Genomic DNA, 26,760 nt, shown 5'->3' with positions numbered 1-26,760 from the left:
CGTGTCTTTGTTTATATTACCGCTAAATACACAAGCTTGACGCCAATTTAACGGGAGCTATTTTTTCACGGGAGATTTGGCTAGCTTTGGCAGTGTTCAACGCAAGCTGCAACGAATGGCAGTAACTTTATTATATCGCAAAATATGAAAACGATTGAAACCATTACTCACCAAATTCAATCTGCTGGCAAATACAGGCAAGTGTGTATGCTGCGCTCTGGTCTGCCCTGGTGTGGATAAGGCCTGCTTTTTGTTTTCGCAGCTTTGCAATGGAACCAAAGGCTCTCCATGTACACGTAAAGAGTGCGCGCAATTGGAATAATGGAACGCAGTTTGGGCCAATGATTGGTTCTCGTCAGCGAAGCATCTAGAAGGATTTGCTGACAGTCCAAGTGTCACTTTTTTTAAAGGACCGATTTTTTAATTGCTCAGTTTACGTACTAAGTTAATCACATGATAATAATAATAATAATTAATCAAATAAAATCTCCTGACCCCCCCCCCCTCCCAAAAATAATTTCTCCTCGGATCAACGCAGTTCACGTAGGTCACCCTTTTTGACTTCAAAACGGCGAATTTCACCGAAAGGTGAGAGATTTTCATGCCTGTAAATTAGTTGCCAATGAATTTGATAATCAATTTTTGCCAGCAGCAATGAGCAGTCCCGTTTGGGTCCTTGTTTGTGGGTAATGTGACGCTGTGCGCACGTGCCAATGAATAGAGCAAGAGAGAGTTCACTGCTACATTCAAGTTGGGTTGCTGAATCAATATTACGAAGTGTCCAGAGTTAGATTGTCTTTTGTGTTGTTCGATCCAGTGTGCCTCTGTCAGAATGGAGTAAATTAAGCATATTGTACTGTTATTATTCTTTGTTGATGTTACTACTTAGCACAGAGTGCTAAGCTAGGTGTTGATTATGCTAACCAATGTCTTAAGTGTCTGAATTGTGTTTTGGAGAAGCATTATAGCACTTGAGTTATTGTTTGATAGTAAAGCTGTCTCATTTCTTCTCATAAAGAAACCACACACATAAACCGATTCATATAACAGCTTAGAGTCTCCTTAGTTTCAACACAAACTCCCATTCAAACTGGTAACTGTCATACAAGAGAGTGGGCTTTGAATTTGGATTGTATTTGTCAACAACCATTGGAAAAAGAAAACCAATTACAGTCTGCCTCCTCCTAATTCGATTTGTTTGAAGAAAATAAATGAGTGACACTATCAGCGCTTTGCCCACAAAAAAAGTCAGCAGCACTTGTTTAAAATTTGAATGAACATCACTTTTGTCTGATTTGTGTATTGAGAAATTCTTGTTATGTTTTATACTCAGAACCTTTATTCAAAATTATGACAAGTTTATATACTTAAAACAGTACAGTTGTATACTACAGTTAAGTCAGGAAGCGGTCATCAAATATTTATGAAGAAAATAGTCCTCCATTTTGTCTTCATTGCTACTTACAAAATGTCGAAAACAACTTCGAGTTAAATTGTGAAGGTAATTGAAAAAAGTGCCATTTATCCGACTAATCGATTATAAAAATAATCGTTAGTTGCAGCCCAAGTAACAATGCAACAATTTTTGTACCGTAATTGGTCAAATTTGAATTGACCAGTGTCTACAAAAAAAAAAAAAAAAAAAAAAAAGAGATGGAGAAGTTGTAGGAATACTGAAACTGCAAAATATGTGTATTTTTATGGAACAGTGCTGAGAGCAGCTTATCCTTTCACCACATGTGTTACAAAAGTAAACCACGCTATCCCAAGATGGAGGACACTGCAAATTACCTGTTGACCATCATTGACCACTGATAATTGTCATTTTCATTAGGAGTGACATCAAAAATCAATCCGCTGTCGGACACGCCTATGAGAATGGAGCAGTACGCCAGGAAAGCCACTTGGTCTGACACCTGGTGCGACATCACCTTGATGATGCTGGAACACACAAGTTCTATTAAAATAAAAATGCTATACAAACAACCAATGCTATTCTTTTTACTTACCTGGCAGTGGTGTGCTCCTGATTCCATGTCAGCTTGCACACATCCACACAAGAGCCCAAGCAGTAAAATGCAAAGCGGCGGTTAGGCATGGAACAGATGGCGCAGACCCTGCTGTCCGAAGCCTGAAAATAACAGTAACAACAACACGATGTGAGTGTGATGAGCTCGTTGTCACCTGACCAACATCATTACCTGCATTCGTCCGACCACTCTGTTGCGCTGCCACACCTCCAGCAGGCCAGACTCGTAACCAGCAAGCAGCACGTTGTAGTTCCGATCGGCGAAACAGAGGGCAGTGACGGGGCCTCGCAAGCTAGGGGGTCTCTCTATGAGGATGGCAAAAGATGGACTCTGTTAGCCAAGATACGTTTCACCACCATGAATCTATGTAAATTCATGAAGGAGGAGTCTGTCAAAAGTATTGGGATTATATAAAATTAGCTCTTACTTTATATGCACGTATATAAACGTACTATGTTAAGACTGATTTTACGTTACGGTACTTGATAATCTAATAATCTGTATATTAGTTTGATTACACTTGTTTATGAACTGAGAGAAAGCACTGATACTTCCGCTATTGCGTACTTTGTCCGGATCAGGGAACTGTCAGCCAGAATTCTGTATCGGTATTTACAATATCTCTGGAATCAATATACTTGGAGCAAATACGACATGAAGTCCGTGGGTGTTTTCTTGAGTCAATTATTGTATCTTTTCAGTAGGTACTTTCAATTCACGGTGATAAATGAACACGCAGACCATAAGTATAATATAGTTAAATAAATAATAAATAGTAAATAATAGAGTTTCCTTCGAACCCTACTTGGGTCCTGTGGACTTTAAAATGCCAATTTCGAACAATCAAACTAGGTAGAAAAAAAAGTATGATATATTAATGAAACAATCTAATTGCATTGTGTTTCACTGCATGTTATTTGGTAGAAAGTAACACACATAGTGGCTAAATTTTAGTAATTTAAGTAGGGGAGAATGGGGTAAGATGAGCCAAAGGGTAAGTTGACCCACCCCTTGTATCTAGTGATACATAAGCTTTGTCATGTGACCATAAATTCAGGAAGCGCCCATCATTTCTATCGTGCTGTGTTAAAGAGAAGTATGTGTGATAGAGGTTAGGACTTGTTTTACACACATTTTTTTTTTGTGCATGTCAAAGTAAATTTTCTGCATGTCCAGTAATTTGAGGATTATCTCAGGGCAAATTCATCTACGTCTAAAATTACAGTATAAATTATACATGTTATGGCTTTGTAAATCACTTTCATAAAGATGAGGTTTTTTTCCCCAAAATGGTGAGTATTATACAGATTGATCCAAAAGCTATGGGGTAAACTGAGCCATCATTACATTGGCTTGGTTGGCAATAAAGTGAGTGCCAGATTTCTCAGAAGGATCAGAGGAATCACTAGCAGTGAGAAACCCTCCATTGCATTCAAGGAAAATGACAAAGCATCTTTCCCTTGGAATGATGGACTGAAAAAGCTCCCTGAACCTCAAAATAATGGAGTTGTCCTGCAACTTAGACAGTTGGAAATAGGAATATTGAATAGTTAAGTTTTGATCTTATGGCTAAATTGCTTCAAAACTAAATGATGATTTGCTGATGGTAGAAGTTCAAAGCTGTTGAAACATGTGGTTCAACTTGCCCATCGACTTGGTTCAACTTACCCCTTTCCTGGGGCAAGTTGAGCCAGAGGACAACTTTTTCTTGAATGGTCATAATTTTGGGCAGCTTTGTCAGAAATGGATCCTGAGAATTTTATTTGATAGGAAACATCCTGAAGTAAAATAATGTGTTGTTATTATGTCTCTGTGTATTCTTTCCTTATCTGCATAGCAAGTAGTTGTCCGAAATTTCCGATTGTTAGATTGTTTGCGATTCGACTGTGGAAGATTCCATAACGATTCACAAACATCCAAATTCCGATTATTGAAATATGCCAAGTAAAGCGGAACTAAAATAGAGTCGGCGCGGTCTTCGGGACGCAATGAAGAACGGACCGAGAGTAAACATCATGCTTGTCATTACCCAGGTAATGACAATGCTCAACTCACGGCTTTGGCTCAACTCATGCAGCTAAATAAAAAAAATAAAAACTTACTGCTGCTGACAGCCGCTACAAACGACGCCCACATAATTCGCGGAATGACAGACTCGGCGGCGTTAGCAGCACATGTATAGAAAACTAGATGCAAAATGACAGACTGGCCGGTGTTACTAAACAGCAGCCATCTTAATCTTACAAACGATCCAAATAACTTTTTATCTAAAATACTCCTAAATCGGTAGAATCTTGCCTTGAATCCATCTTTCAATGATAAAACAGTTTTAAAACTTTCACATGTCGAAAGTAGATGGATGGGAAATTAGGGAATAACGGGAGCAATTTTAACAACTTTAACGGTTGATACACGACATTAAAATAATTGAATGTAGTTTAAAGCTGCCGATACACAATGGGGACTTGAGTATTTCATTTACTGTTTTGAACTGTTAACTTAATACTGAACACTGAACTAGTTGTTTATTTAAGCCCGAGAGGATTTTTGTACAATTTTTGTAACCAATGTACGAAACATTAAAAGCAGCTATTAGCTGGGGGCCTCTGAATCGTAAGGTGCCCAAAGCCTCCCACCTCTAATTGCAACATAAGTAAAAAGTGGCTCATCTTACCCCACTCTCTCCTACGTATTAAAAGGTACAAAAAAAATAATAAATTGGAAATTTACAATCGTGTGAATTGATCCAACTTTACCGGTTTCCCACGTCCAACTTCGCAATGAGCGATCTTCCGACACGGTGAGGAACTCTCGGATGCTCCCATTGCGAGCGATGCTGCAAATTCCACCGCTGTGACCCTGGAAGGTGCTTAAGTGCTCCACCTGTGAAACAACCAAAGGAAAAAAAATGTTTTTCTTGTTGTGTTAATGTCACGCAAATGCATCATATTCAGAGAGCAGCTTGTAAATTAGAATGTTTTTTTCAAAAGAATACATTCTACATGGTAATCAAAACCTGGTTTGCTTGTTGATCATGCATGTGTGGCATTAGATTTACACACAAAAAAAATGATCATCAATCTCAATAGCTGCCATGTCGTCAAAAATACCCTTGTGAATGTTGAGAATGTCAAGTGGCTGAACCCAAAAAACAGGTTAGCAGAATCCTCTGCATGATAGATGACATGACAGTTTGAACAGTATTTTAGCAAGTTCAAACATGAACTTAGGTTAAACTATTATTGAATTAAATTTAAAAAAATGGACCAACCTGTAATGGTTTCCAGAACCGAACCTTTCCATCTTGGGCAGCAGTGAGTACAGTGAGATCCTCGGGGTTTGTTTCTTTGTCTAGAAAGAAAAGATGAAAACGTGAAAATCAACATATCGATAATCATATTCATTTGACGCTTACCTGCATCAGTGAGGACGGCGCATGCATGAACCCGTCCCTCGTGGGCGGGAATGTTGCAGATTTCCATAGTGGTCTCCCATTTCCACAAATGCAGGTTGCCGTCAGCGCATCCAGCTGCCACGTAGGGCCCCTGCCAGTGCACGTGCACCCAATAAGACATCCGCAGAGACATTCAACGTAATGTGTATAGTGTCTCACCAGGCAGCAGAGGGATGTGAGAGGACTCTTCCAGGTGATCTCTCGCAGGTTCAGGGATGCCTCCACATCCCATAAGCAAAGGCTGCAGTCATTGGAGGAGCTTATCTGTCAATCAACAACAACAGCACATTTAAAAGTATATAAGAAAAAAGAGGCAGATTTTCAGTTTTTAGATATTGTAATATAAGAAAAAACAGCTATAATGAAGGAAATATATACATTCTGGATTGAATTAATACAAATATTTTGAATAAAAAATAAACATCCTTAGTTTTTCAGTTTTGGTAAAATAGAAAAAAAAAAAAAAAAAAGAATTCTGGAAAAAATGCCTACCACACAATCTGAAGTCCAAACACAGTCAGTAATCCAGTCTCTGTGGAATGCCGGTAGAACTTTGGAAAGACCAGGAGGAGATAAGGTCATGTCCCATACCATCAGAGCCTGCAAAACAAAAACACACACATGAAAGTGTGCACACACATAAACACTTCATTTTTGTATTTGAACTTCAAAAGCTTATTCGTACTTTGTCTTTTCCACCCGAGAGCAGCTGTCCACCATCGGGGCTGAAGGCCAGGCAGGTCACCCCTCCACTGTGGCCCTTGAGAAGGCTATCAGGGCGCCCAGAATGGTCCTTATCATTCAGTTCGTTCAAAAGCCAGAGGAATATAGTACAGTCATCTGTACACCAAACAAACTTGGTAAAAAATAAGGACTGCGAGCAGTGTGGTTTTCGTCAACAATGACTATAAGGAAAATATATTGTCGACGAATAGTTTTTTCATGACCATTAAGTCAAAATGACAAGCTAAAAACATGGCTTGGGAGACTAGAAAAGGAGACAAATGCCAATGCTGCTTTAGCCTTTAAAGGTCTGTGCTGAGTGTTTATCAAATGCTGAATGTAACTCCTAGCATTAGCATTAGCTTCAGAATGGAGCATGTCCCCTTAAACCACTGGCCAGTCTAAAGAAGAGCCACTTGGCTTTTCTGGTCAGTAAGTCAAGAGGAGAGCTAGTTAGCGAAATGGCATTTAGCTAATAGCCCACTTCAGCTGTTTTGTTTGGTAAATGACCAATTACTGGGAAATACTGATTGCTTGCAACTTCTGGCTAGACTCTAAGAATAACAAAAAAAATCCCAGACTTTCCAGTGTTAAACGCTTGGATTTTTTTTTTTTAACCTACAGTCCGTGCCTTCCGGGTGGGTTTAATTGAAAATGATGTACTGCTTTTCCTGCTGTGTGTGTGTGTGTATAGTATTATAATCACCAAGTTGGCATCCTTGTAGATCACGGGTGTCCAAACTTTTTGCAAAGGGGGCCAGATATGGTGTGGTAAAAATGTGGAGGGCCGACCTTTGCTGACGTCCTTTACGTAGAACAATATGTTTAAGCAAATTTTAGCAAGCCATTCTGTGTGTCACATTTGCTTTATTATTATTTTTTAATTTAGGGCTGTCAAAATTATTGCGTGGTAATAAATTTTTTTAAGTTAATCACGTTAAAATATTTGACGCAATTACAGTGCCTTGCAAAAGTATTCGGCCCCCTTGAATCTTGCAACCTTTCTCCACATTTCAGGCTTCAAACATAAAGATATGAAATTTAATTTTTTTGTCAAGAATCAACAACAAGTGGGACACAATCGTGAAGTGGAACAACATTTATTGGATAATTTAAACTTTTTTAACAAATAAAAAACTGAAAAGTGGGGCGTGCAATATTATTCGGCCCCTTTACTTTCAGTGCAGCAAACTCACTCCAGAAGTTCAGTGAGGATCTCTGAATGATCCAATGTTGTCCTAAATGACCGATGATGATAAATAGAATCCACCTGTGTGTAATCAAGTCTCCGTATAAATGCACCTGCTCTGTGATAGTCTCAGGGTTCTGTTTAAAGTGCAGAGAGCATTATGAAAACCAAGGAACACACCAGGCAGGTCCGAGATACTGTTGTGGAGAAGTTTAAAGCCGGATTTGGATACAAAAAGATTTCCCAAGCTTTAAACATCTCAAGGAGCACTGTGCAAGCCATCATATTGAAATGGAAGGAGCATCAGACCACTGCAAATCTACCAAGACCCGGCCGTCCTTCCAAACTTTCTTCTCAAACAAGGAGAAAACTGATCAGAGATGCATCCAAGAGGCCCATGATCACTCTGGATGAACTGCAGAGATCTACAGCTGAGGTGGGAGAGTCTGTCCATAGGACAACAATCAGTCGTACACTGCACAAATCTGGCCTTTATGGAAGAGTGGCGAGAAGAAAACCATTTCTCAAAGATATCCATAAAAAGTCTCGTATAAAGTTTGCCACAAGCCACCTGGGAGACACACCAAACATGTGGAAGAAGGTGCTCTGGTCAGATGAAACCAAAATTGAACTTTCTGGCCACAATGCAAAACGATATGTTTGGCGTAAAAGCAACACAGCTCATCACCCTGAACACACCATCCCCACTGTCAAACATGGTGGTGGCAGCATCATGGTTTGGGCCTGCTTTTCTTCAGCAGGGACAGGGAAGATGGTTAAAGTTGACGGGAAGATGGATGCAGCCAAATACAGGAACATTCTGGAAGAAAACCTGTTGGTATCTGCACAAGACCTGAGACTGGGACGGAGATTTATCTTCCAACAGGACAATGATCCAAAACATAAAGCCAAATCTACAGTGGAATGGTTCAAAAATAAACGTATCCAGGTGTTAGAATGGCCAAGTCAAAGTCCAGACCTGAATCCAATCGAGAATCTGTGGAAAGAGCTGAAGACTGCTGTTCACAAACACTCTCCATCCAACCTCACTGAGCTCGAGCTGTTTTGCTAGGGAGAATGGGCAAGAATGTCAGTCTCTCGATGTGCAAAACTGATAGAAACATACCCCAAGCGACTTGCAGCTGTAATTGGAGCAAAAGGTGGCGCTACAAAGTATTAACGCAAGGGGGCCGAATAATATTGCACGCCCCACTTTTCAGTTTTTTATTTGTTAAAAAAGTTTAAATTATCCAATAAATTTTGTTCCACTTCACGATTGTGTCCCACTTGTTGATTCTTGACAAAAAATTAAAATTTTATATCTTTATGTTTGAAGCCTGAAATTTGGCGAAAGGTTGCAAGGTTCAAGGGGGCCGAATACTTTTGCAAGGCACTGTAACGCCCATGCCCTGCTCAAAGAGATTAAAATGACAGCACAGTGCAATCTCCACTTGTTACTTGTGTTTTTTGGAGTTTTGTCGCTCTCTGCTAGCGCTTGGGTGCGACTGATTTTATGGGCTTAAGCACCCATGAGCATTGTGTAATTATTGACATCAACAATGGCGAGCTGCTAGTTCTTTTTTTTTTTCATGAAAATTTTGTTTAAAACAAAAACATTAAGAGGGCTTTTAATATAAAATTCCTATAACTTGTACTAACATTTATCTTTTAAGAACTACAAGACTTTCTATCCATGGATCGCTTTAACACACAGGTGTCAAACAGATTCCAGAAAGGGCCAAGTGGGAGCTGGATTTTGTTCTAACCGATACCGTGCAGAGAGTTTAACCAATGAACTTCCTACTGAAACAAGCAGCACCTGACAAAGTTTAACTGATTACACGTGTGAAAGATCTGATTGGTGAAAAGGTGTCCTCTTCATTGGTTGGAAAGCAAACCTGCACCCACTTGGCCCTTTCTGGAATCGGTTTGACACCTGTGCTTTAACAGAATGTAATTGTTAATGCCATCTTGTTGATTTATTGTTATAGTAAACAAATACAGTACTTATGTACAGTATGCTGAATGTATATATCCGTCTTGTGTCTTACATTTCCATTCCAACAATAATTTACAGAAAAATATGGCATATGTTATAGATGGTTTGAATTGCGATTAATTATAATTTTTAAGCTGTGATTAACTCGATTAAAAATTTTAATCATTTGACAGCCCTAAATTAATTATTTCAACAATCTCGCAACTAGCCTTTGTGGCGTTCTCTTTCGACTCTCGGGCTCTTGCGAAATACTACTGCTGTAAAATAAAACTAGCTTTAAAGTGCTTAAATTTCTCGCTACGTATCTTCCCTGTAATCTTGTCCTACATGTCAGCGTGTCTTGTTTGGTAATATCGCCTCACATTGAACTCTTTGAAAACAGCGACTGTCTCTTTGCAAATGACGCAGACACAGTTGTTGCGTATTTTAGAGAATAGTCCAATTTCCACCTATCCTTTAAGCGTCGGATGTCACAGTCAACTTTTTTGTTGTTGATTGTCGCCATTTTAGAAATGGGGAATAAAGGGTAACACGGAGTAATGTTGCTTAAGAGTGCTGCTGCCTTTTAGTGGGTAAATGAGGAGAAGCATTTAGTGTGTAAGCTACTTCATATGCTGGTAATGGTATTGGTGTTATATAGCGCTTTTCCACCTTTCAAGGCAGCAGTACTGCTGACCAATTTATTAAGTCTGTGTGCGGGCCAGACGTTTTTGATTTCATGACAGAGGCTGGGGGCCGGATGAAATTTGACCACGGGCCGCATTTGGCCCCCGGGCCGGACTTTGGACATGTGTTGTAGACGCTACAATATGTGCTCGTTTATGTTCATTCGAAATTGTTGGAAACCCCCATTTATTTTGGGACAGAAGCTTTTGAAATTTTACGGACGAAAACATTATGAGTAACTGTCGACTAAAACTAGACGAAATTTGTATGAGATTTTGTGGACTAAAACTAGACGAAGATGAACACATTTTGAAATGAGTAAAAGACTAATAAGTTTTTTTGTCCAAAATACTAAGAGTAAAAAATGTAAAGGGCTGCCAGAAACAACACTGATTACGAGCAATAATGAAAGGGTCTCGCACCACCCCATCTGGCAGGGACCAAGCGGACTTTATGTAAGTAACCACACATTGGACGTGAACCCAAATGTTAGCATCGCCAGCCTGTCTAGTATCTAGTTCAAATCTGGTCGCAATCTGAAATTTTATAGTTGGAATCACTACATCTTTGAAGAACTCCTGAAAACTATACTCAGGGGGACTACTTAGAAGCAAAATGTTGGGATTTCTGTTTAGAGATTTATTTGTGAGTTTATTCATGTTACCATGCCAAATTACAAACCCCTCCCATCTAGTCTCTTCTCACCTGATGCGGCAGCCAGATAAGTGGCATTGTGTTCCATGGCCTGGACGATGCCAAGCTGGCTGCCAAACATATCCGTCATCTCCAGCCCAGTCAGCTCTCCATCCTCTCCAAGCGTCCTCTGCCACAGCCGCATGCACTTGTCGTGCCCCGTGGACAGCAGCAGCGGCGGTGGCGGGTCAGTGGCAGAGGTCTCTGCACATACCCAAAGCAGGGATGGCACAGACAAGTGGGAAAGTTCCGACTCCCAAATCATCTCCCCTGCCAAAAGAATGTTCAAATCTAAGATGTCCATAAGGTACTTTAAAAAGATAACAATAAATTGCATCTATTTCAAGCGTGTCTAGAGTTGCCATCAGGGCATGTCAGAGTTATTCAGTGTCTCTAAGTTTGAACAAGCGAAATTTAAGACTTTTAAAGACTAAGACAATAATGACAACAGTTTAAGACCCATTTCACATCCATACCGGCAAAAAACGTACAGAAGCCTGGAAAGAAAATGATCGGGCAGCACAGGTAGTTCCACTTTGTAGTTACTGTATAGCGTCCTCAAAACATTTAAAAGCCAGACTTGAAGTTCATTCATTCATTCATTTTCCATGCAAGTTCTAAATAAAAGTAATGTAAATAGATTTTTAAGACCTTTCAAAATCGTATGTAAGACCTTTTGTGTGATTTTCGGTGAATTTCAGACATTTTACTGCCTTAAACTAATTATAGGATTTGTGACTTTTTTAAGACACCACGGATACCCTGTGATTGTTCCCATTACCACATTGGCTGCCATTGACTGTGATAGAGATCCAGTCCATTTGAACTAGGAGGGCACAAATGCTCATTCGCTGCCACCTTCCCAGTTCCCATGGATTGGACGTCAACTAGTGATAAACTCATGAAACGGCAGATATCAAAATCATATCTCCGCGATTGTTTGTGAATGTTCATTCCATGCTATCCCTCCAAGTTAAAATGGATTGGACCTCTACTCATGAAAAACTTATTTAATTTGACAGAAGAAGGATGGAAAGAACCACATGATTGGATGTCTATTATTGTCATTGGTACTAACAGAGTTAAAAGAAATCCATCAAAAAATCTCTCAGTATAAACTAACATTCTAATTAGGTCTGCAATGGCGGACCACACGCATGCTATTTTTAAGACCGTGAGGTCGTCTCGTAAAGCGGAAGTAAAGCGAACGTGGGACATTATAGACCCGCTCTCGCATAGAAACCGTGTTAATTCTGCTACTTTTCTCCGGTAAGCTTTCAAAAAGGAACTTGCCGATCACACATTGTTTTTTTGGAACTTGTATAAACGACTCTAGACATTACGACATATGAAGGATGTTTTCTTCATGCGTTTCCCGAAACCAAAAACTCGGAGGAAAAAATGTGAAGATTGAATCAACTTGCATGGATTTTTAATGCCAGCTTATATGCAGTAAACATTTTGTTGGGTTGGCATGGTCTTTCAAAGGACAAAGAGGTAAGCCCTTTTGATATTTTTATCTTATTTTTAGCATGACGTTGTGCCGTGCTGCTTGTCTGACAATGAATGAGCTGAAAAGAATTAAAATGGTATCTGACTGCAACTGTTACCTTTTCTGTTGTAAAAAAAAAAAAAAAAACACGACTTTAGTAAGGGGGAAGTGTAAATAAATTATAGAATTAAGATTTGTTATCAATGACAAAATTAAAAGTGTTCATTGGCTGTTACTGAGTAGCATTTGCGATCGCTACACAAAACTAACAATGTAAATTAGCCCCAAGAACGGTCAGAGACGTAGGACAACCAGAGGATATAATATATAAGAAAGACAGGGCAGGTGGTAAAGGAAAGCTTGTTGAAACCGGAGAATATCATTGTCAGTCGCGTAAAAAAAAGGTGTCGATTAAAAAAAGCCAAGGCTATGCTTAAGTTGGCTCGTTTTTTTCATTTTTTTCAGCCCTCGACACTCAAACCATCTCTTTAACTGTACATTTTTAAGTTCTTCTATATCTTTGCCAGTGAATTTGGCACCAGGGACATCATTTTAAGAGAGAATTTGTAGGTTTAGCTCTGTAAACATCTCCTTCGGACATGATTTCCATTCATTTCCTATCAGGGATAGCGTGTCCCCCCTTAGCAGCAGTAGGTAACGCCATGAATGTTAATGAGAGGAAGTGACGTGTTGCTTGCGGTACGCCCTTACACATGCTCAGATACATTGTACATCAATCTAACCTAATGAATATTTAGCCTTCAAGGATCATTTGAAATCTGTCATTCCAACATACGATGGCGTGATTTTCCTGATTGTCTTTAAATGCTTTGTTAGATTTACTTCTGATTAGGGCTGCAGCTATCGAATATTTTAGTAATCGAGTAATCGACTGAAAATTCTATCGATTAATCGAGTAATCGGATAAAACAAATATATTTTTAGGTGAAGAGCAATTATAGATTTACATGAGAAAACAAGACATTTTATCATTTTCAGTCAATCAATGTCTTTATTTTTTATGTATATTGTTGAAAACAGCGAACAATTGCATCTCAGATGTAACTAGAATTAAAAAAAAAAAAAGACTAATTCACTGCTTTCACTCAAAAAACCTTTAGATCTTATTTACAATATATATATATATACTGGACTGTCTCAGAAAATTAGAATACACAATATTCTAATTTTTTGAGACAGTCCTGTGTATATATACAGGACTGTCTCAGGAAATTAGAATACACAATATTCTAATATTGGTAAAGGAAAGCTTGTTGAAACCGGAGAATATCATTGTCAGTCGCGTAAAAAAAAGGTGTCGATTAAAAAAAGCCAAGGCTATGCTTAAGTTGGCTCGTTTTTTTCATTTTTTTCAGCCCTCGACACTCAAACCATCTCTTTAACTGTACATTTTTAAGTTCTTCTATATCTTTGCCAGTGAATTTGGCACCAGGGACATCATTTTAAGAGAGAATTTGTAGGTTTAGCTCTGTAAACATCTCCTTCGGACATGATTTCCATTCATTTCCTATCAGGGATAGCGTGTCCCCCCTTAGCAGCAGTAGGTAACGCCATGAATGTTAATGAGAGGAAGTGACGTGTTGCTTGCGGTACGCCCTTACACATGCTCAGATACATTGTACATCAATCTAACCTAATGAATATTTAGCCTTCAAGGATCATTTGAAATCTGTCATTCCAACATACGATGGCGTGATTTTCCTGATTGTCTTTAAATGCTTTGTTAGATTTACTTCTGATTAGGGCTGCAGCTATCGAATATTTTAGTAATCGAGTAATCGACTGAAAATTCTATCGATTAATCGAGTAATCGGATAAAACAAATATATTTTTAGGTGAAGAGCAATTATAGATTTACATGAGAAAACAAGACATTTTATCATTTTCAGTCAATCAATGTCTTTATTTTTTATGTATATTGTTGAAAACAGCGAACAATTGCATCTCAGATGTAACTAGAATTAAAAAAAAAAAAAGACTAATTCACTGCTTTCACTCAAAAAACCTTTAGATCTTATTTACAATATATATATATATACTGGACTGTCTCAGAAAATTAGAATACACAATATTCTAATTTTTTGAGACAGTCCTGTGTATATATACAGGACTGTCTCAGGAAATTAGAATATTGTGTATTCTAATTTCCTGAGACAGTCCTGTATATATACACAGGACTGTCTCAAAAAATTAGAATATTGTGTATTCTAATTTCCTGAGACAGTCCAGTATGTATATATATATACACACACCTAAAAATGCCTTTACGCTTGATAACACACATCACTTAAAAGTTAGGATTTTCCCCCACGTTTTTCAATTGAATTTCTATTTGTGTCAAGCCATTTTTAAGTTCTAGTTAAGGTCCTGATAGGATTTTGAGTTTTTGCACTGTTCAAAATAAATGTATGATACAGGCTGTATTGGAGCACATTAGGGACTAGTGCTACTTGGTGTTTTATCCAGCAATGACTACTGAGCTAAAATTGATAGTTAGCATTATTGAGTTTTTATTTGACACCCTTATCACTCCACAACGCTATGTTATGTTAAAGCCTGTATGTAAGACACGTTAGCCACGCATCGAAAGTGGTTTTAATTGATTGAAACCTAGCCCTCCGCAGGGCTAACGTAAGATGAGCTAGTAGTGACAGTAACGTTAACCTTATATATTAGCGCTTAGCGCTTTTTATTAGCGCTTAGCGCTCTACTGCTTTAAGATGGCGGCTGTTTGCTAACGCTGCCCAGACGCGGCCTAGTCTGTCATTGCGCATCTAGTTCAACATACATGTGATCTCTATGAGACTTACCAGACGCTAGCTGCAACTAATGTAGCATGTGCGGGCTAGTATTTAGCAACGTCGGCGTCGTTTGTAGCGGTTGTCGGCTGCAGTAAGTTTTTTTTTTTGCTTCTTCCTCTACGCACGTGACATCAGCGCGTTGTCCCGCATTAAAAGTAGTCCGAGCAAAACGTGATGCTTAGAGCTGTCAAAATAAACGATTACTCGAGGTGAATAAAACTACTCGGATCAGTTTTTAAACTCGAGTTACTCGAGTTGCTCGAGTATTCGTTTCAGCTCTACTTCTGATTCTAAAATAAATCTGTTATTGTCTCCAAAAACCCTATGAAGCCAAGCAAGTTTAGATAGATAAAATGTGAAATTTAAATTCAGAAAGGAAAAAAAAAATTAATTCGTTCAACTCGTTAAAGTATAACACTGTTGTCTGAGTTGAAACCCACCGGAGCTGAGGCGGAAGAGCTTGAAGCCATCATCATGGTAACCCACAGCAATGTAATCCCCGCTGATGGCTGCGCAGAGTGCGCCACCGGCCTCCTTTGGGGTGTCGCACTTGCTCCTCTTGTTAGGAGGCTCCTGCACCTCCTGAAGGAAACATGTTAAAAAAAGGTGAAAATGTGAGTTAAGACTTTCAGCCAGAATCATTTGAGAGGATTTACCAGAATTTATGCACCTTTGACTACAACCACTTTCACGTTAATTTATAGATGTTTTGATCATCAAACAAAGATGTCCGTCACACATGTTGTAATAACAGGGGCTTTTTGGAGAATATAAAAGAAAGCCTGAGACAGTTGTTTGCATCTGTCCACTATAATTTTTGAAATGATGATAACTACTACATTGGCATTTCCGATATTTCAGTTGAATGAATTAGCAATAATCCATCAGACTGTTGTTATCGCAAACTACTTGGTCAAGTGAAATCTTGCCGGAACAGGACCCGGTACATCTTGTTTTTGGCCTGACTGCATTCCTGTTCATATTTGGACCAATGAGCCAACCTATTGACCGGCTCTATCTTAATAGACTTTCAGACTTGGCAACAGTTGTGGAGTATTAAAAATTCAAAGCAATTGTTATTGGCCCTTTGGCTTTTTCATGATGTAACTTTATTTACTTTAAGGAAATAAACGCAATGCAGGTTCGACGGATGCGGAAGAGAGAAGTCAGTCTGGCAGCATTGGTTACAGGACTTATTTGCTGCTAGGCATAGGCAGGAAGTAGGAAGCATAAGAGCCCAGACAATGTTTTTACCTTTACCTCATTAACTCTCTGGAGTAATCTCCTTCTTTATGGATCTCAATTGCCCTTTTGTTTCAGTTTTTGAATGTCGCTCGGTGGAGTATTTTTTTTGTTGGATTAAAGAACAAACACATAAAGAGCGGAGTGAGTTTTTTTCTTCACCGCTGTCCAGCGGTGTGCGAGGGAGACGAAAGAGGAAAGAGTCGGGTTGAAGGGCTTTTTTACGTTGTGGATCCTACAGTATTGTTGTCTAAAAGAGCTGTCATTCACTTTAAAAAAAAAAAAAAAAAAGACGCCCATCTCAGTCTCTAAATGAGGAATCCTACACACAAGAATGTGTTCCAAGGCAAGCGAGCATTTCCATGCTTAATTTCAACTATCTCTGTGTTCCAGAATAAGTGTCCGATTGGGCTATCATATCACAGTACTGTATACATTTTTTTTAATGTGCAAAACTTTTAGGCAGGTGTCCTGCCTAAAACTTTTGCACAGTACTGTATATTTTGCACCCCGGAACTTTATAAATTACAAATTAAACACAAGTTACAACGGTATAAAAGAAACTTACCTGGGTATTCTTTAAAGCGGCGACTGAGCGTCCTAGTCCACCTGACCACATCTGGAGCTGTTGAGAAAAAAAGTTAATCTACTGGTCTTTTCAAGTGGGCTTAAAACAGATCTACACATCAGGAATTTGGTTATACCAACCATGTTATCTGAACCGGCGGTCAAAAGCAAGCGGCCCTGGTTCAGGAAGGCGAGAGCATCGGCAGCTCCAGCGTGTGCTTGGAAACATCCCACGCAAGTGGAAGCCTCCACAGACCATATGCGCACTTCCCCAGACACGGAGCCAGAGCAGAGAGTAGATGAGGATGACGGTGAGAAAGACAGGCTGCGCACTGAGCGGCTGTGCCCACACAAACACTGACGGAACAGAACATAATGAACACATTGTTCTCAAATAACACTTTTTAAATTAAAAAAAAAAAAAAACTATAAAAAGTTATTTAAAGTCACTTTGATGCATATGAACCCAAAACTTAATTAAAAGGTCATCATGATAAAATAAAATTTTGATCTAATTTAACTTTATAAGGGCAACGCACAAACTGAACTGATATACAGTTTTTTTTTTTTTTTTTTTTTTTTTTTAAATCAATTTAACTGTATGTCTACAGGGCATCTGATCACAAGTGACCTTTTTACCCCAATATTGCTCTTAATTCATGCAAATTTGACCAAAGTTAACCATCTTTAAAAGGTAATTTTGACCACATTTTATAGTTTTAAAGAATGGAATCGTCTCCTTAGCTCTTTCAATGCCATTGACAATGATAGTACTGCAACGATTAATCGATTAACTCGAGTATTCGCTTGGAAAAAGATATACGAATTAAATTTTATTGCTTTGAGTATTCGTTTAATTAAAGTGGCGTTGTAATGGTTTATTTCGAAAGTGTTTGCATTTAATTTTATTGATTAGGGTGGATACTCTGCCCTCTGGTCTGCCACATTTCACATGGCTGAATCCACCTGCTCCCTGTTAAGACCAACATAAGTTTTTTGTTTGAGCTAATATTTTTTATGCATTCATAATTTAGTTTATATGTATATTTAGCTGTTTTGTTTTTTTTGTGGAAATGTGAACCATTTGTTAACTCATTTGCTCCCGGAACCGTATAAATACGTTCTATTTCCAAATGCTTCAGTGTCCCGATTACGTATTTATACGTCTTTTGCGTTTTTTTGTACAAGAAGCATCTAGAGCTTTCGATCTATCGCCAAAACAAAAAACAAGCCTCAAAACCCATTTTAAAGCAATAAAACTGGCCACTTGAGGGCAGTAGCCCATTTGTTAAGAGCCCACAACTCAATTCAAACAGTACAACTTTATTACGGAAGCTAGCAGAGCCCCTCCGCAGCTTGCTGCTCACTTCCACCGCACGCTCGAGGGTCCTGCACGGAAACGCGCACGGCCAAACCAGTTCCCCCCCAGGAACATAAGTTCCCCTGGTGAATGAGACAGTGGTCACCACAAAAAAAGACTTTTAAAAAAATCCATCTTTACGAGACAGTCGGCAATGAGGGAAAAGTTTAACCGCTGTCGCAGCCACCAAACGTCATCTCTCAGTTAGGTAAGTGTGAATAAATTGTTACTTTGCTATGAAAAGCTCTATTTGGCTGGTTGTTCATGTTATTTTGTAAAAGGAAAACATTATTCAGATGTTTGGGATGTCACTGAAGTTAAAAATAGCCGCGTTAAAGTCAAAATTATGTTTGAAATTTTTGCGTTTACAAAAAGCTCATTTTCTCCGTTTTTTCATCAGAAATTGGAAAAATGCTCAAACTAAGCTATTTTCTAATGCTGATTTCTAAAGAATGAAATAACGTATGAACTTACTTTTTTTTTCTGCTGAAAGAAGAGAGTCTAATCTTTCTTTTGGTGGGTTCCATGTTTATATAGCAATAGAACAGAATTTTTTGTGGGCCGTGCAAAATCAGTCAAAATCCAGTAAAATGGCCGGGAGCGAAGGGCCTTGCTCCGGTGAAAATGGCTGGGAGTGAATGAGTTAAGAGCATCGTAAAAAAAAAAAAAAAAAAGTTAGCATTTTATTGCATTTAAGCTAGCAGACTTTTGCTATGTAAGTTAGCCAGTTTTTCTTTTGTTGTACATAGATTTTTTTTTTTTTTAAATAATGTTTGAGGCTCAGCTCAGGTATTTTAATTTTTCATGTTCCTTATCCGAATACTCGATTATTCGAACTAACTAGTTCATCGATTAATCGAGTAGTAAAATAATCGATAGCTGCAGCCCTAAATGATAGCCATCTAATCATGTTGCTCTTTTTGTCTTTCTGCAATGAATTTTAAAAAGTTTTATCACTAGTAGACTTTCCAGTTCAAATGGATTGGACGTCTACCACCGTCAAAAGCAGCCAATGTTGAGTCAAGGATCCTCAGAGACCCAATTCTTAAGGCCTAGTTTTTAATCCACGAGAAACTCCACTATTGACACAATGTCTGCATCATTGACTCACAACTTTGGTGTTATCCTGAAGCCACTTCCACACAATAATCTTCCCGTCCCAGCAACCAGCAGCCAGCAGGCGATCCTCAGAATCAAAGGTAATGCAGTTCAGAGGGCTGTCGCTGGGCAGCGCGGCCACCTCGTCACCCTTGGTCAGAGACCACACCTGAGGAGTGCAAGATGTTTGATCAATCATTCCAAAAAGAGACAAGTAGGAGAAATGGAAGCTTGCTAACTTTTAGTGTGAAGTCCAGCGAGGCTGTGGCCATGTGCTTTCTGTCAGCTGTGATATCACTGCCCGTTATCACGTTGGTGTGGCCCTGAATGCGGGACATCCTGGCAATAGCAAAGAATTTCACAATTAGTCAATACTGGCCTTTATTTGGGATCCACTCAAGTAGATGTTGCTCACCGGCACCCGTTGGCGGCATCCCAGATCTCAATTTGCCCATCAAAGGAAGTCGTGGCGAGGCATCCGTCCTTGAGGAAGACGCAGCTGGAGATGCCGTCACTGCTGCTTACTAGAGCCTTTACTTCCTGCATTGGAGTAACACAGAAGGGGAGATTTTAACTTCAGATTTGAAATGTTGAAGGTACATCCATCTTATTTATTACAGTGTCTTTTTACCTGTCCTGTGTTTCTGTTGATGAAATGCAAAGTTCCCTGTCCAGTTCCGACGATCATCTCCCTGTCACAGCCCACTGCCAAGCAGGTGGGCTCTGTTGTGAAGGTAGACACCAGCTGGCTGGAAGACATAAATAGCAAACCCATAGGCACAACCGCACAAAACTAATAAATACATTGAATAAGACACTGAAAAAAAATAAGACCTCTTTGAAATTTACCTTAAACAGTTTCAAGATTATGTTTTTTTTCTTAATTAACTGGCTGCTTACTGACTGCAAGAGACGTCCAACCCATTTTGACTGAGGAGTTTGGCAGCGATCGTCTTCAAAGGCGCCGAGTCAAAATTATTCAGTGCCAGCCCTCCTAGTTTAAATAGAGCTGAAGTATATCTCTGTCAATGGCAGTGAATGAGGTAATGTCCATTTACACTTATTTTATTTAGCCTACTTTTCATTTTATTTAAAAGAACTATTATAGAACATACATTAGGAATATATTTGTGGCATCTCTTTTTTTTGTTGGTAATTTAAATACACTCACCGGCCACTTTATTAGGTAGACCTGTCCAACTGCTCGTTAACACTTAATTTCTAATCAGCCAATCACATGGTGGCAACTCAGTGCATTTAGGCATGTAGACATGGTTTAAGACAATCTCCTGCAGTTCAAACCAAGCATCATTAGTATGGGAAAGAAAGGTGATTTGAGTGACTTTGAACGTGGCATGGTTGTTGTTGCCAGAAGGGCTGGTCTGAGTATTACAGAAACTGCTGATCTACTGGGATTTCACGCACAACCATCTCTAGAGTTTACAGAGAATGGTCCAAAAAAGAAAAAATATCCAGTGAGCGGCAGTTCTGTGGGCGGATATGCCTTGTTGATGCCAGAGGTCAGAAGAGAATGGCCAGACTGGTTCGAGCTGATAGAAAGGCAACAGTGTTTCAAATAACCACCCGTTACAACCAAGGTAGGCAGAAGAGCATCTCTGAACGCACAATACGTCAAACTTTGAGGCAGATGGACTACAACAGCAGACGACCACGCCGGGTGCCACTCCTTTCAGCTAAGAACAGGAAACTGAGGCTACAATTTGCACAAGCTCATCGAAATTGGACAATACAACATTGGAAAAACGTTGCCTGGTCTGATGAGTCGATTTCTGCTGCGACATTCGGATGGTATGGTCAGAATTTGGCGTCAACAACATGAAAGCATGGATCTATCCTGCCTTGTATCAACGGTTCAGGCTGGTGGTGGTGGTGTAATGGTGTGGGGAATATTTTCTTGGCACTCTTTGGGCCCCTTGGTACCAATTGAGCATCGTTGGAACGCCACAGCCTACCTGAGTATTGTTGCTGACCAAGTCCATCCCTTTATGACCACAATGTACCCAACTTCTGATTTGAATCTCTGAACTTTCAGCAGGATAATGCGCCATGTCATAAAGCTGGAATCATCTCAGACTGGTTTCTTGAACATGACAATGAGTTCACTGTACTCAAATGGCCTCCACAGTCACCAGATCTCAATCCAATAGAGCATCTTTGGGATGTGGTGGAACGGGAGATTCGCATCATGGATGTGCAGCTGACAAATCTGCACCAATTGTGTGATGCCATCATGTCAGTATGCCACGAAGAATTGAGACAGTTATGAAGGCAAAAGGGGGTCCAACCAGTTACTAGCATGGTGTACCTAATAAAGTGGCCGGTGAGTGTATATTATAACACAGTATTAACAAGAACACAGACCCGTGGGTGACAAAGCAAACAATACCTATTTTTTCTGATATCCTCTTTGTATATTAATATATTGTTCCCGTCTTGTTAAATATCTTTTTACTAGTCATACCAAATTATGTATTTTTCTAGTTTCCTGAATAGGACTGAGTGATCAATTGTGTAAAAATGTCAACTATGATACCATGTGTTTATTATTTCTGATTAAGAGCGCCGGTGAATTCTCTAATTTCTTCAACTATAGCCGTTATTATGTCTTTATGTCTGAAGCTATATTGGCCGTCTAAATTTAGTATTTTTCTCAAAAAAGCTTTCAAATCAATAGTATGTGAGCCACTTTGCTAAAAATTTTAAGGGTGTTTCCATTAAATTTAAGACTTTTATGAAGAAAATGACCCTTTTTAGCACCACTTTGATCATTTTTAACCTATTTTTGAGGCCACTTTGCTCAAATTTGGTATTATAACAGTTCGCATTTTAAATGTTTCCAAAAATGATTAAGCTCGAAGGGAAAGCATCACTTTGAAAGTCGCCCAATTTCACGTAAAAGATCTGGCTTACCTGCTGCCCATGAAAGTTTGATGGTCATTGTTGAGCCACTCCACTGCACGCATGCTCCCACTACCCAATAGGCCACGGGCCCAACTGTGAGCAGCGGTCTCAGGAGATTCGTTGAGGGCCTGTTGAATGAAGAGAGCTGGAAATTTGGATAGCACAGCGACATGCCGTTGCAGGAAAGATTTGCAGTCATCCATAGCGGCCTGCTGGTCGCTAGTTAATGAGGGTGACTTCTTATCTGCAGAGAGGAACAAAAAACGTGGCAGAAAAAAAAATGAAATTCTATGTAAGGCAAGTGTCCTGTACTAAAGACTTACCATAATCGTTGTAGGTGTTGAGTAGGTGGTGCAGGAGGTTGTTACGCACATTAGCATGAAGAAAGTAAAAGTTGGACAGCAGTGAGTGCAGCACCTCAATCTCATCACTTTGCACCTGAGCAGCAAAAATAAAATTGTTAAAAATGGTCAAATACAAGTGCCTTTTTAGTATTAGAAATCCAAAAATAGGAACTTTATTACCGTAATCCACACACTATAAGGTGCACCTGACCAGGGGTCGCGTTAACCGAATATTTTCCGTCGTTGACCGTTTTTTTAAAACGGTGACGGAAAAAACTGAAGTCCATCCGTCATTTTGACAGGTTGCAATTCACACCCCAGACCACAAGATGGCGAGTGAGCATATTAATTAGCTATTGTCTCTCTTGATGCATGACGTCGTTGGCCTTACTCGGAAAAATGTCCGAACTAGCATTCAGGTGTAGCAAACACGGAAACGTTAGGAAGCTTTGGAGAGCTTATCTAAGGCTACGTTCATTCTACAGGTCTTAATGCACGAATCCAATTTTTTCGTGTTTTTCCGACTCGAGTCAGGCATTGACTTGATGGTCTGAACGGGACAAATCGCATAGATGTGGACCATTTCAAATCCGATCTGGGTCATTTTTGTATGTGGTTCAAATCCGATCTGGGCCACATTTTTCCAGACTGTCGCGGCGGTCTGTACCATCCAGTGTCCCAAATCAGATTTCAGCTGTGCGTTATTAGCGCCTAGCTTGCGGTGAACACTGCTTTTGGGGAAGGGCCGGGCTTGACAACAGTCATAAAAAAATTAAAATGGGTTGAGGATAAGCATGAGAATGAATGGTTTTCTCTCTGCTCTATGTGAGCTATATTTCAACATTTCCTACACGGCCGAGAGTCGGGAGAGGGGTCTGGCTGCAGCCCGTCTTGGAGAGTCGGGGCAAACTGCCCGTATGTGTGTGTGACATGCACGGACAGTGCGTGCATGCTATCAATCCATATAAACTGAATATAAGCCTAAACGGGGATTATTTAGGTCTGTTATTTGTCTCCTCCTTTTGAAAAGCAAAATATGATATCCCTGGAATGACGGATGACTTGTCATTTGTTTTGATGCTTCTGCGCACCGGCGCGTGGCGGACTGCAAATTAGAGCGCATGCGTAATACTTGAATGGTCTCAATGGACAAAAGCAGTCTGAACGGGCACGCCAAAAAAACGGATATGACAAAAAAATCGGATTTGTGCATTAAGACCTGTAGTATGAACGTAGCCTAATTGAATGAGCAGGGACAAACAGCTTGGAGTCAGAAGTACGTGCGCTATTCTCAAACCTGAACGCACCCCGAGTCTTGGATGACAAATCAACAGAGCAGAGAGTAGACACAACATGGCTGGTAGTTTCTTCAATTTATTCAGAGTTGAGTAAGTAAGGCACCGCTTTTGACCAACACTGCTTTTGAATATGTCATTATTATCATTTTAAAAATTTAAGTGACGGGTAAAAATAGATTATGACCGGATTTTTATGACCCTGTCAGTCAAAATGACAGACAACGAAAAAGTCTAGCGCAACCTCTGCACGTGACTATAACCCCCCCCCCCCTTAAATTTGGGACGACAACGGCATTTGTTCATAGATAAGCAGTACTGGACTATAAGCCGAAGCTGTCCTTACACTATTATGGCATATTTACACCAAAAGATATTAACTAGTAACACTTTATTTGACAGCAGCATCATACGACTGTCATAAGACCAATTGAAACACCATGAAGCTTTGAACCAATTGGCTGAAAAGCTTCATTGCTTCAAGAAGCGTCATTTGGCCATCACATCTCCCTTGGGAGAGAGTCAACCTCTGCTGCCACCTGCTGGCAACACTTGTCATCCAACATTCCTTCTAGCATGCATTGCAGCGCTACAGATGCAAATAACAATCAAAATTCATGTTCTGTGCAAATTATTTCTTCAGTTACTGTTCCAGTTGTTTCATTAATTACTAGTTATGGTATTTGTAACACTTTATTTGACAGTGGCACCATAAGACTGCCATTAGACAATAAATTATGACATGACACTGTCATGAGCAATGATAAATGCTTATAACAGAAGTCATTTAGCGTTATCCTCCAAATTATCTCACTTTTGAATGGATTCAAGCTTGACAAAAATTGAGCTGGTGACAATTTGATGGATGACACTTAATGACATCTGTCATTAGCATTGAGTAATGCACATGATAGTGTCATGTCATAATTATGACGGTCTTATGGCAGTCTTATGATGCCGCTGTCAAATAAAGTGTTACCTAGTAACCTAAATAAATCGACAAATAAGCCACACTGGACTATAAAACGCAGGATTCAAAACGAAGGAAAAAATTAGCGTCTTAAAGTCCGGAAATTATGGTATTCTAGAAAATTACAACTGTTTCCCTATAGGATGTCCTTTTATATTTTTAAACATTCTTTAGAAATAAGAATACATCTAAATTTAAAAATATCTTTCTGAATATTTATTTTTTTAATCTGAAATGTACACCACTAAAAACATTCTTAGCATCATACAATGCAATTTACCAAAACATTTGTTTAATTAAATGCAATTCTGTTGCGCATGTGGCAAACAAATCAAAATGAAATCAATACAGTTGAGCGGCTTGTGTGCGATTGATTAAAAAGCGACCAACCAAACTAGTAGTTAGCTGCTGGATGGCGTCTGCCTCTCCATGAAGAAAAGTATCTGCACCCTGAGAATCAGCCAGCACCCACAAGTGACCTGCAGGTGAACCCGGAGAGAGGAAAAGACATAATTTGTGGCGCTTCTCACAGACAAATAAAAGGCTGGGAAGAAATGATTGGGGGTGGGGGTTCACCTGCTAACACAAGGTGAGCTCTTTTTCTGTGGTCTTCAGAGGGCAGGAGGACATTTTCAAAGGCTCGCCTCACATCAGGGTTGGACAGAGCCAGCACATCGTCAGTGTTGTGGTGTTGAGACAGATTTGTCAGACTGGAAAATACCATTTACTTGGATAACTTCACCAAGCACAGAAGGGCAAGACAGTACATTTGTTTACCAGAAAACTGTTCAGCTCAAGGAATTTAATTTCACCTGTTCATTGTGGTCCATTTGCATTGGGGTCAAGCAGTGGCACTGACAGACCCCAACCCCCGCTATGATCACATTCAAGGCCACTTTGTTATACATTGACCCTTTGAAAGTCACTTTAATTGATTAACTGCAATTAACAGTCTAGTGACATCAGTGGCACTGAAAAATGAATTTTCACAGCCAGCCCTTCCTTAAGTCAGCCTAGTATTTACACAGGAAAAGACAGAACTTGACTTTTCCAATCAACCAATATCACTTGAATGGATAAGTTTTCATGAAAAACGTGTATCAAGTTAAGAGTTAAAACTTGACATCTTAATTTTAACTGGTCTTCAGTTTCAGTATATATAATATTTGGTTCCAAGCAGGAATCAAACAAGCCACCACAGTAGCAGTGGAGTGCAGAGACAATTGAGCTAAACACCCTGGCTGACTATACTGGTGCCAGTGCGCTCTTTTGAAGGCATTTGGAGTAAGGCAAAGGCTAAATTTACACAATTTATCATTTCAGTAAAGCCCACATACTTGATCATTTTAACTTAATTCAACTCAACTCATTCAACCACGTTCACAATATTAACTTAAAATGAGTTCGGAATACTCAAAATATGTTCAAGAGATCTATAGAAGGTAGACGGGAACGCAAGCTGAACTGAAGTTAAATGACTATAAATAAATGACTACGGGAAATGTATGAGTTAAAAGTGCCTATGACAGCAAAAAGCATGTTTATTTCTTATTCCCCGTGGTATTTTATGCTCCTGAATGAAATGGACCGCTTTGTAGTGTGTAGAAGCGATCGTTTTATTTATTCAATTTTTTAAATCCCGCGCCATGAAAATGAGTGACTTCCGGCTCCAGTCTCTGTTTGAGGAAGAATGCGAATGTAACGTAACCCAGGTCAGCATCTCACAACAAAGCCACTGCTTTATAGCATGCAGATGGACTGCAGATTCAGCTGATTTTGCGGATTAATTTGTTTATTTTTCACACACCAGCCCAATGTGCTGCAAGCTTTTGTTACTTCACCAGCAAGAGTGGTGTGAGGCTTTTTGGATATTCAAAAGATTGTTCACATACAT

General features: G+C 39.4%; 1 protein-coding gene across 2 annotated transcripts in view; it reads right to left on the bottom strand.

Moving 5' to 3' along the window:
- The window catches only part of tep1 (telomerase-associated protein 1), a 73,659-nt gene that overhangs the window by 4,302 nt on the left and 42,597 nt on the right, over positions 1–26,760 (bottom strand). For both annotated transcript variants that reach the window (XM_057856837.1, XM_057856838.1), the window contains exons 30-50: positions 25,443–25,576; positions 25,257–25,345; positions 22,581–22,695; positions 22,267–22,501; positions 19,967–20,084; positions 19,751–19,875; positions 19,575–19,674; positions 19,349–19,504; positions 17,019–17,234; positions 16,879–16,935; positions 15,509–15,650; positions 10,767–11,024; positions 6,170–6,324; positions 5,977–6,084; positions 5,644–5,748; positions 5,446–5,575; positions 5,302–5,381; positions 4,787–4,913; positions 2,202–2,335; positions 2,010–2,131; positions 1,792–1,941 (exon numbers count right to left, since the gene is read on the bottom strand). In XM_057856837.1, the coding sequence (XP_057712820.1) occupies positions 1,792–1,941; positions 2,010–2,131; positions 2,202–2,335; positions 4,787–4,913; positions 5,302–5,381; positions 5,446–5,575; positions 5,644–5,748; positions 5,977–6,084; positions 6,170–6,324; positions 10,767–11,024; positions 15,509–15,650; positions 16,879–16,935; positions 17,019–17,234; positions 19,349–19,504; positions 19,575–19,674; positions 19,751–19,875; positions 19,967–20,084; positions 22,267–22,501; positions 22,581–22,695; positions 25,257–25,345; positions 25,443–25,576 (2,856 nt within the window). The remainder of the gene's footprint in view (positions 1–1,791; positions 1,942–2,009; positions 2,132–2,201; positions 2,336–4,786; positions 4,914–5,301; positions 5,382–5,445; positions 5,576–5,643; positions 5,749–5,976; positions 6,085–6,169; positions 6,325–10,766; positions 11,025–15,508; positions 15,651–16,878; positions 16,936–17,018; positions 17,235–19,348; positions 19,505–19,574; positions 19,675–19,750; positions 19,876–19,966; positions 20,085–22,266; positions 22,502–22,580; positions 22,696–25,256; positions 25,346–25,442; positions 25,577–26,760) is intronic.

Source organism: Corythoichthys intestinalis, chromosome 14 (assembly GCF_030265065.1).
Source record: "Corythoichthys intestinalis isolate RoL2023-P3 chromosome 14, ASM3026506v1, whole genome shotgun sequence".
Classification (NCBI taxonomy): Eukaryota; Metazoa; Chordata; class Actinopteri; order Syngnathiformes; family Syngnathidae; genus Corythoichthys; species Corythoichthys intestinalis.
This window is presented reverse-complemented; position numbering and strand designations above follow the sequence as displayed.